The 9820-nt window shown below is 53.6% G+C and overlaps 1 protein-coding gene across 1 annotated transcript; it reads left to right on the top strand.

The window, feature by feature from the left end:
• Positions 1-6380: 6380 nt before the first annotated feature.
• POU4F1 (POU class 4 homeobox 1) lies at positions 6381-8932 on the top strand. Its single transcript, XM_027442907.3, has 2 exons — positions 6381-6917; positions 7746-8932. Exons 1-2 carry the CDS (start codon positions 6795-6797, stop codon positions 8808-8810), a joined length of 1188 nt encoding a protein of 395 aa, XP_027298708.2. The 5' UTR covers positions 6381-6794; the 3' UTR covers positions 8811-8932.
• The last annotated feature ends 888 nt before the right edge of the window (positions 8933-9820 follow it).

Consider the following 9820-nt stretch of genomic DNA (forward strand, 5'->3'; position numbering starts at 1 on the left):
CTGAAATAAAGGAGCATCCTTAATAAACATCTGGACATGAGCTGATACTTTGACCAGTTTCACTAAGTCAAAAGATGCTGCCTTGATTTCACCCTTTCAGGGAAGAGGTGAGGGTATCTCAAGTACATTTCTAAAATATCTTTATATTGCTAAACAATCAGTGTACGTGTTAAGGTCACTATTGCTTCACTGTGGTTTGGTGGGATGCATTGCAGTGGTTCATTGTGTACTTCTTCAAAGAAGAATTGTATACTTCTTCAAAGGTAATTTTCAGAGATGAGAATATGAATACAACTGATACGTGTGAAATCAAGCTAGAATAAAAGAAAAAGCTTTTCTAATGCTACTTCCTAGTCCTTAGGTCACGAACACCACTTACAGGCTTGTCCTTCAAAATGAGCATTTTAGCTTTACATGTCAGGCAACTGGATAGATGGAAAAGAGGAGCCTAGGATTAGGAAAAATAAATAAATCTGAAGATCACAGTCATAAACTTAATATCTCATTCTCAAGCAGGGACAAAGAGATGTTTCAGGACAAGTTCTGGGTTTCCATTTGCTCAGGGATGGTAACTTCCAGCACTGTGGCAAGATTTAGTGTAGTAGTCTATAACTGGCTGTTTCCCAACTCTGCTCACTCACACTCAGATTTCAAATGCAAAAACAGTGAGTAGGTTGTGACTGCATCCAGTGCTGTAAGTGGGAGCTTTTTGTGTTTCATGACTCGGGAAGCTTAAACATATCTGAATTCTTGTATCTTAATCTTGGTTGTGTTTGTTTTGTTTTAAAACAGCGACCCCACTGTAAATTCTGCATTTTATTTTGGTTAATGTAGATTGTGTTCATTTTGGCCTGAAGTTTGGCAGAGTAGTTGGTGCATTAACAACTTCAAAAAATTAGCTCTATGTAATAACAGAATGGGTTGTCTTGGAGGGGACCCTTTAAGATCACCCTGTTGGATTCCCCTGCTGTGGGCAGGGACATACTCCATTAGATCAGGCTGCCCAGAGCCCCCTCCAACGTGACTTTGGTGGGGCATTGACTACTTCTCTGGGCAACTTGTTCCAGCGTCTCACCACCTTCGTCTTGAGAAATTCCTTCCTTACATCCAATCTACCCTATTTCAGTTCAAAAAGGTTAATGAATTTCCTCGGTTACAGGTTTCCTCAGTTATAAACTTATTAGCCATATGGGGGGCTTCAGTTCGGGTTGCATTCTGTCAATGCTGTGCTTGCTTGGTCTCTTGCTGTACTTACCATGTTCTCTGAATAAAAGCCTAAACAAGGGTCCATTGCTATCCATTTTTTATGATAGTTATGTAGTAATGTAGGCTTGGAATATACAAGATCTAAAACTGAAGCATCGCAATTTTGATTAAGACAGGAGATTTTTCAAAGTGGTGATGTCTAATGATATTTAATAGCTCGTAAATGTTTTACTCAATCTAATTATACTTGCTGTACTAAATACCAGGCAACTTGCAAGTTTCGACGTAGAAGAACAGTCTCAGGAGGTACTGATGATACAGAGAGTGAGGTTGCTGCCAGCCTCAGCTCATTGCTGGTAGAAGCTGTTGGGCTGTACTCAACATATGGGTCAGGTTTTGGCTTCTTTGCAGATGGTTTTACCCACGGGATATCTGGCAGATGACCTGTTCCTCCCCAGCCCCCTGAAGGCCTCGAGAGAGCCCGGTTCTGCTTGCTGCTGCTTCCTCAGATCGAAGCTCGTGCTACAGTCACTCTACTGATTGGCATCAGATACCAACTTGGGATATGTCTGGGTTTTACTGTGTTTTATTGTCTTTTTCTTTTTTTTTTTTTTTAAAGTATCTTCAAAAGGGGTTCAAGGGCTAGTGTACAGCTTATGTCTGTAATACAAGGTGCACTAACTTGCACCCCACTTCTCCATTTTACAGTTGTTTCTCACACCAAATAATGTAAGTAAGGTAGTTTGAATCAACTTACTCTGATCTTAATGCTCACACAGCATCAAAGCGTGTCACTGCTGCTAGAAAAGAGTCCTGCCTCTGACTCCCATCAGCCAAAGGCTTGGAGAAGTCTTTACACACCTTCTCTGCACTGTGGCTAAGGCAAATGTCTTGCAAGCTATGAAGCCAACACACCTTGGTGTAGAAATGTCCCACGTGAATACACTTGGGCTCTCCTCTCCTCTCCTCTCCTCTCCTCTCCTCTCCTCTCCTCTCCTCTCCTCTCCTCTCCTCTCCTCTCCTCTCCTCTCCTCTCCTCTCCTCTCCTCTCCTCTCCTCTCCTCTCCTCGGATGGGAGGAAAAGTAACTGCAAGGTAACCAGAAATGGGAATTTGGGGTTATCCCAGGGACTGCCTGCAGTCAAAGGTGACAAGCAAGGCACCCACTGGGGAGGTGCTGTCCCTGTCCTGCCGTTGTTGCCTTGGTGCCACTTAACGCCAACTGGGAAACCCTTCATCAGCAAAGGGACAGAGAAACAAGAACAGCTGCTGCAGGGGAAAGCGTGGCTGTGCCTTAGAAGCCAGGAATGTATCACGGGAGGATGAAGCTGGGCAGAAAAAAAAAAAAAGTTTACTATTTCTGATTTTTTTCAGCTTTTTCTTGGTAGAAAGCGTTGCCTCTACTGCTTTTGCAGGTTACGTGGCTGCTGCCTGCATTCTCCTGGTTTTCGGGGCAGCCAAAGGGACACCGGCAAAGCCCGGGGTCCGGGGACATGGGGGGTGGAGGGGGGGTCCCGCTGGTCCCCGCTGCTGGCGGGAGGCGGCACGGGGAGGGACCGGCCGGGGATGGGGGGAGAAGAAAGGGGGGGTCTCACCCTTCCCATCGGTGCTGCCGCCCCAGGCAGTGTTCCCCCCCCTCCACCCCCCTTTTCTGTTACCCAAACCTGGTGATTAAGACGCGAAACTAACAAAGAGTTTCTCTCCCACCTTAACCTTGCACACAATCCTTTAACAAATTAATTAATCCTAATGAATTAACACTTCATTTATTTAAACGCGCTACAGTTCATGAATTAAATTTTCATGCAGTGATTAAAGGCTGTTAAAATATGCATGATTTCGTTAAAATTTTATAATAAATCAGGGCAATGTGTTACATGACAAGGCAACTACTTCCCAGCCCCTCGCTTTGATTCGCGCCGGGAGTAGGGGGGGGGACGGGACTCCGAGCCCCATTTTGGCAGCTGGAGGGGGGGGGCTGGACTTGGCCGGCGGCCCCCCCCGAGCCCCTCTGAGCCCCTCGTCCTTCACCGGGACCCCCACGGAGCCGGTGCTGAGGGCGAGCATGGGCCGGGAGGGGTTTTGCCGGAGGGGGGGGCACCGCTGAAGAGGGGGGGGCGAGGAAGAAGTTTGGTAGCCACAGGCTGCGGGGCTCCCCACCGGCCCCCTGCCTTCCCGAAAGGGATGTCGCCAGCCACCTTGGGACACCAATCACCACCGAGCGTTTCAATTTTTAATATGACAACACTCTACACTTTGGCTGCAAAAGCAATTATTGCAGCTTGTACATCAGTAATTAGCAGGTCTTTGCTGATGTAAGGAAAGTCCTCATTAGGACATGGAAATACTTTTTGTGCATTCACCCAAAGGGTTATTTTTTTTTTTTCCTTCAGAAGGTTGATTTTTATCATCTAAAGGGAAAATAGCTTTTACACTAAATGGGATATTGACTTTCCGTGAACTTCACCAAATAACACATGTACTGTAGGTTTTCTCTCGGTGCTCTCACTGACACTCGGGGTAGGACAAATACCGCGACAGTAAAAAATGCAAAGCTAATGTTTGGTGGAATAAAAATATCCAGGAGGTTTACAATGAGCGGTTCTATAAGCCCCACATCGACTTCTTTTTTAAAAAGTCAGGCTGTATAGCAAACTCTGATCAGACGTTAATACTTAATATCCCAGGCTTTAGTATATTCATCTTTGGGGAATCCTAAAAAGAGAAATCAAATACAATGGGTTACAGTAATTAATTTATAAATCGGTTCACTGTGGGAATAAGGGGTTACTTTATTACTTTCTCGAGATAGGCAGTTCAGTCAATTAAGGAAATCTGCCTATTCCTTGCCTTGGAAGCCGGAGAAAACTGCGGGAGACAAGTGGATGCATTACAGGCAGATATATGCCTCCTGTACCGAGCATCTCGGGCCGTAAGAGCAGGGGAAGGGCGGTAAGGGGGGGCAGCGCCCCCGGCGTTTGAGCTTCCCTCTCCCGAAATCACGGTCAGGAAATGTCCCAGGGACTGCGAAGGGAAGTTTTTGCTCTAGGGCTTGGAAAGTGACGAGCCGGGCAGAGCGAGCGCTGTCTGGACAGAAAGGAATAATGATGGTGAAGATTATAAAATTAATAATAATGATGATAATAATAACGATGATAATAATAATAATGATAATAATAATACCTCTCCCTCCCCGTGGCCTCTGCCTCCTCCTCGCCGCACTGCAGACAAAAAGTTCCCAAAACTTCCCAGCGCAGCCCGTGGCAGCAGGAAGCCCCCGGGGGACGCCGCCCCAACCCCTCCCCACAGGGTTTTGGGGATCCCTTTCCCCAGCGCCGCAGTTCCTGTGGGTGCTGCAGGCCAGGGAAAGTTGGGATGCTCAGCCTTTTTTTTTTTTTTTAATTATTATTATTATTTTATGTATTTATTTTTATTAATACTATTCGGGAGCTGGGCACTTCCCAGCAACTTGGCGAAAGGTGGTGGTGCCTCCCGCCTTCCTCCCCTTCCCGGGAGACTTTCTCTTTATGGTAGCTTAGGAATAAGTTACGACTTTAAAAAAGAAAGAAAAGGAAAAAAAAAAAAAAAAGGAAAAAGAAGAAATGAAGAAATAAATCCGCATGAGGTGATACTTGGCTGCCCTGCTGCAATGGTTTCGGTAAATAAGGGGAGCCCAGGAGCGGTGTCTCTGCCTCCGGTGCCCCCCTCCGAGGCGAGCTGCACGCAGGCATCCCAGGGGAGGCGGTAATGGATGGAGACCTGGCTCCCTCTCGCCCAAGTAATTGGCACTCGTTCCCTCCTTCCTCTCGGGCTGGCCGGGGAGCTGGGGAAGGGTTTATGGAGACAAACGTGGACTCGACTCGTGCTCGCCCTTTCGGCCTCCCACACGCCCAGGGGGAGGCCGGCAGGAGCCGTCCGGAGCCCCCCGGGGCCGCCGCAACCCCGAGCGGCTCCTCCTGTCCCGGGGGACGGGACGGGGACGGGGCCCTCCCCGCATCGCTCCCCCGGGGGTTTGGGCTCCGAGTTTACACAAGTCCGTAAGGCGGCTGAGAGGATAAAAAGAATCTGCTCTATAACGGGGCGGTAGCCCCAAAAGTCACTTGGAAAAGGAAGAGAAGGTTGTTGGCTCTACTGTCGCTCTCCAGGACCGTTTCAGTCAAATGGGAAAGTGCTCGAAGAATAAAACACAGAGGGAGAGGGAAAAGAGAGGAGAGACAGACAGAAAGACAGAAAAGACTGAAAGAAAGAGAGAAAGAGAGAGAGAAAGAGAGAAATAGAGAGAGAAAGAGAGAGAAAGAGAGAGAGAGAGAGAGAGAGAGAGAGAAAGAAAGAAAGAAAGAAAGAAAGAAAGAAAGAAAGAAAGAAAGAAAGAAAACAAGACAAAAAGAGAGAAAGACAAAAAGAGAGAAAGACAAAAAGAGAGAAAGACAAAAAGAGAGAAAGTTTTTCTCAGATTACTTTTTCTTTTCAGGCTGAAACTTTGCAAGTAGCAATCGACTTGTTTCTTGCATCTAGAGTTTCCCCTTTAGCAAGACAGAAAGGGGGGTGGGAGTGAAAGAGGAAGAGAGAGACAGAGGGAAGGAAGGAAGAGAGAGAGAGAGAGAGAGAGAGAGAGAGAGAAAGAAAGAAAGAAAGAAAGAAAGAAAGAAAGAAAGAAAGAAAAGAAGGTTCTGTCTGTGGCTGTTTTCCTCTTCAGACCACGCCGTTTTGGTTTGGCAATTTGTTTTTCCCACGCTGGAGGAGCAGGGTCTCGCAGGGGAGCAGCGAGCAGACAAGCAGACAGACAGCCAGACAGACGCACCGCCTCCCCTGAGGAGCGCTCCCCGTGCAGCAGGCTCCTGGCGGGCCGAGCGGCCGCCGCAAGCAGTGCCCGACACAAAAACTACACGGGGAGGGGGGGACGAAGCCGTGCGGGCATCGCCGGCCTCCTCTGAGCCGTGCCCGTCGCCGGGACCCTTCTCCAGGTGCAAGCCTGGGAAGCGGCGAGTCCTCCGCGCATCCCCCCGCGCATCCCCCCGCTAAGCACCCTGCTCAGCACCTCCTGGCAGCCACAGGTGCCGGCGCTGCGCAGGGGGCGAGCGCTGCGGGAGATGCAACAAGGCGCGGAGAGGCAGGGAGCGGGGGGCGGCGGAAGGGAAAAGAGGAGGAGGAGGAGGAGGAGGAGGGGAAGGAGGAGGAGGAGGAGGAGGAAGGGGGGGAGACAGCTGATGCCTGTCAAAGCCGGAGCCGCCGCGCTCTCGCGAGAGCCCGCCCGGCTGTAGCCACGGGATGCGGGGCTCAGGTGCGCGCAGAGCGCAGCGCAGCGCGCCCGGCGCCGGGCAGCGGCAGGCAGCGGAGTGAGGAGAGGCGGGGGCCGCAGGGAGCCCACCCCAGCCCCGGCCCCGGCCACCCCGGCAGAGGCGGCCGAGGGGGCAGGGTCCCCGGAGCCGCCACCGCCACCGCCGCCGCCGCCGCCGCCGCCGCCGCCGCCGTCGTCGTCGTCCTCGGCATCCCCCCCCCTCCCCGAGCCCCGTCGGGAGGAGAGCGCCCCGAGAGCACTTTTGCCCCGACTTGAGGAGTGTTTGTGGATTTACATGCCAAGCCTTCAAGATGATGTCCATGAACAGCAAGCAGCCGCATTTTGCCATGCATCCCACCCTACCTGAGCACAAATACCCCTCTCTACACTCCAGCTCGGAAGCAATAAGAAGAGCATGTCTACCAACTCCACCGGTAAGGGACAGGCAGCTGCAGCCCTCTTCTTCCTTTTCTTTTCCTCCTTCTTGTTCTGTTCTTTCTTTCTTTCTTTCTTTCTCTGTTACGCACGCACGCACTCTTTCTCTCTCTCTCTCTCTCTCTCTTTCCTGTACACTGCATGTATGTGTATGTGCATTAATAAAAAAACCGCTGCGAGGCACATTTTGACAAGCGGCGCTTAATGTTTTTTTCATGTCTTCCTCTGCAATCATCTGAGCGCCTGTGATCTTTTTTGAAAGCGGTGTTCACACGAGTCTCCGACTTCATCCACTTTCTGTATTAATTTTTATGACTCGGCCTCTGAAAAGGAATGCGCTTTATGTGCTCTTGTGTTTGACATAATTCCCCAGCTGAGAGTTACAGATCCGTTTCTTCTCCTCCCTCCTCCTCTTCTTCTTCTTCTTCTTTTCCCCCCTTTCTTTTTCTTTCCTCCTTTTTTTTTTTTTTCCTTTTCATTTGTCCCCTTCGCACCTCTCTCTTTTTTCCCGGATCCTCCCCCGGCCGACTCTTGGCTTCTCCTTTCCCTCCTTCGCTCCCTCTCGTTGTCGTCCCCCGTCCCTCTCCCACTCTCCCATCCCTCTCCCCTCCCCTGCCCCTTCCCCGCGCTGTCCCCCGCTCGCTCGCCCCCCTCCCCACCCTCCGCATGCCTCCCCCGGCTCCCCGCTCGGTCCCCCCGACCTCCCTCGCCCCCCTCTCCCCTCGGGGGCTCCCCCCCGTTGTCCCCCGTCCCCCGGCCGCCGGTCGCCCCCGTTGTGCCCCGCGGCGCCCTCCCCGCACCCCGCTCTGTTTTGTGTCCCTTTGCAGCTGCAGAGCAATATCTTCGCCAGCCTCGATGAGACCCTGCTGGCGCGGGCCGAGGCTCTGGCCGCCGTCGACATCGCCGTGTCGCAGGGCAAGAGCCACCCCTTCAAGCCCGACGCCACCTACCACACCATGAACAGCGTGCCCTGCACCTCCACCTCCACCGTGCCCCTGGCGCACCACCACCACCACCACCACCACCACCACCAGGCGCTGGAGCCCGGCGACCTCCTCGACCACATCACCTCCCCGGCCCTGGCCCTCATGCCCGCCGGGGGGGGCGGCGGAGCCGGCGGCGGCGGCGGCCACGACGGGGCGGGCGGCGGCGGCGGCGGGGCCGGCGGCGGCGGCGGGGGAGGCGGCGGCGGCGGCGGCGGCGGCGGCGGGGGCGGCGGGGGCCTCATCTCGTCGTCGGCCCACCCGCACCCGCACATGCACGGCCTGGGCCACCTCTCGCACCCGGCCGCCATGAACATGCCGTCGGGGCTGCCGCACCCGGGGCTGGTGGCCGCGCACCACGGCGCGGCGGGGCAGGTGGCCTCGGCGGCGGCCGTGGTGGGGGCGGCCGGCTTGGCCTCCATCTGCGACTCGGACACGGACCCGCGGGAGCTGGAGGCCTTCGCCGAGCGCTTCAAGCAGCGCCGCATCAAGCTGGGGGTGACCCAGGCCGACGTGGGCTCGGCGCTGGCCAACCTGAAGATCCCGGGCGTGGGCTCGCTCAGCCAGAGCACCATCTGCCGCTTCGAGTCGCTCACCCTGTCCCACAACAACATGATCGCCCTCAAGCCCATCCTGCAGGCCTGGCTGGAGGAGGCCGAGGGCGCCCAGCGGGAAAAAATGAACAAGCCCGAGCTCTTCAACGGGGGCGAGAAGAAGCGCAAGCGGACTTCCATCGCCGCCCCGGAGAAGCGCTCCCTGGAGGCTTACTTCGCCGTCCAGCCCCGGCCCTCCTCCGAGAAGATCGCCGCCATCGCCGAGAAATTGGACCTCAAAAAGAACGTGGTGCGGGTTTGGTTTTGCAACCAGAGACAGAAGCAGAAAAGGATGAAGTTTTCCGCCACCTACTAAAAAAAAAAGAGAAAAAAAAAAAAAAAAAAAGAGGGGAGGGGGCCGGGAGGGGCGGCCCCGGCTGCGGGGAGAGGGACTGTGGTTTTTTTTTTGGGGGGTGGGGGACACGCGGGGACCGCCGCTGTCCCCCGCGAGGCCGTGGGAAGCTGCCGGGGACCGAGGGACGATGTAGAAATAAACGCGAAGTACTCGAAGAGAGGGGGTGCGGGGGGGGGAGAGTGAAGGGAGGGGGGGGGATGCGGGGGGAGCCGCTCTCAATTATTAAAACGCAAAGACGCCGGGACACCACCGAGAAGCAGGAGGAGGGAGGAGGTGGAAATGCTCTAGGAAGCCGCGGGGGTCACTTCTGCAGCCCCATCCCCCTTCTCCCCCTTCTCCCCCCCCATCACTCCCAACTCAGATCCCCCCCCCCTCCGGCAGAAAGTGGGAGAAAGAGCAACTTAGAGCGTAACCACACAGACACACACCAATAAATACCGTGACAGCAACAGCCACAAACCGACCAACCTAAGTCACAACTTTCAGAAGGAAAACAAAAAAAAACATCCGAACAACAAACCCGAAGGCGAAAACTGTCGGTGACGATGCTACTGCGTTTGTTTTGCTTTGGGTCTCTTTGCGTTGCTTTTTCTTTCTTAAGAGTTTTCTTTCTTTTCCCTTTGCTCGGTAAAGGAGGACGGCGCTGGGGGCTGTGGGGTTGCTCGATTTGGGGGCGGCTTTTGTCTTTGGTTCTGGCTGTTTGGCGTTGGTTTATATTTTTTGGTTGTTTTTGTGATTTTGCTTTTATTTATTTACTTATTTTTTTTTTCTCCTCGAATGCTGTTTTTCGCGAGGCTTTGGCGATGGGTCTTGTCTGCGCCGGGGGAGCGGAGGGAGCCGGGCTGGGGCCGGGACTTGGGGCTGGAGCAGGGGCCGGATCCGTGCCTGCCCCTCGGTGCTGGGCACCCGGAGCGCAGCCGCTCGGGAGCAGCCCCTTTGCTCCCCGCTGCTGCCGCCGTACCCCAAAAAGT

This window comes from Anas platyrhynchos, chromosome 1, assembly GCF_047663525.1.
Source record: "Anas platyrhynchos isolate ZD024472 breed Pekin duck chromosome 1, IASCAAS_PekinDuck_T2T, whole genome shotgun sequence".
In the NCBI taxonomy this organism is placed as follows: Eukaryota; Metazoa; Chordata; class Aves; order Anseriformes; family Anatidae; genus Anas; species Anas platyrhynchos.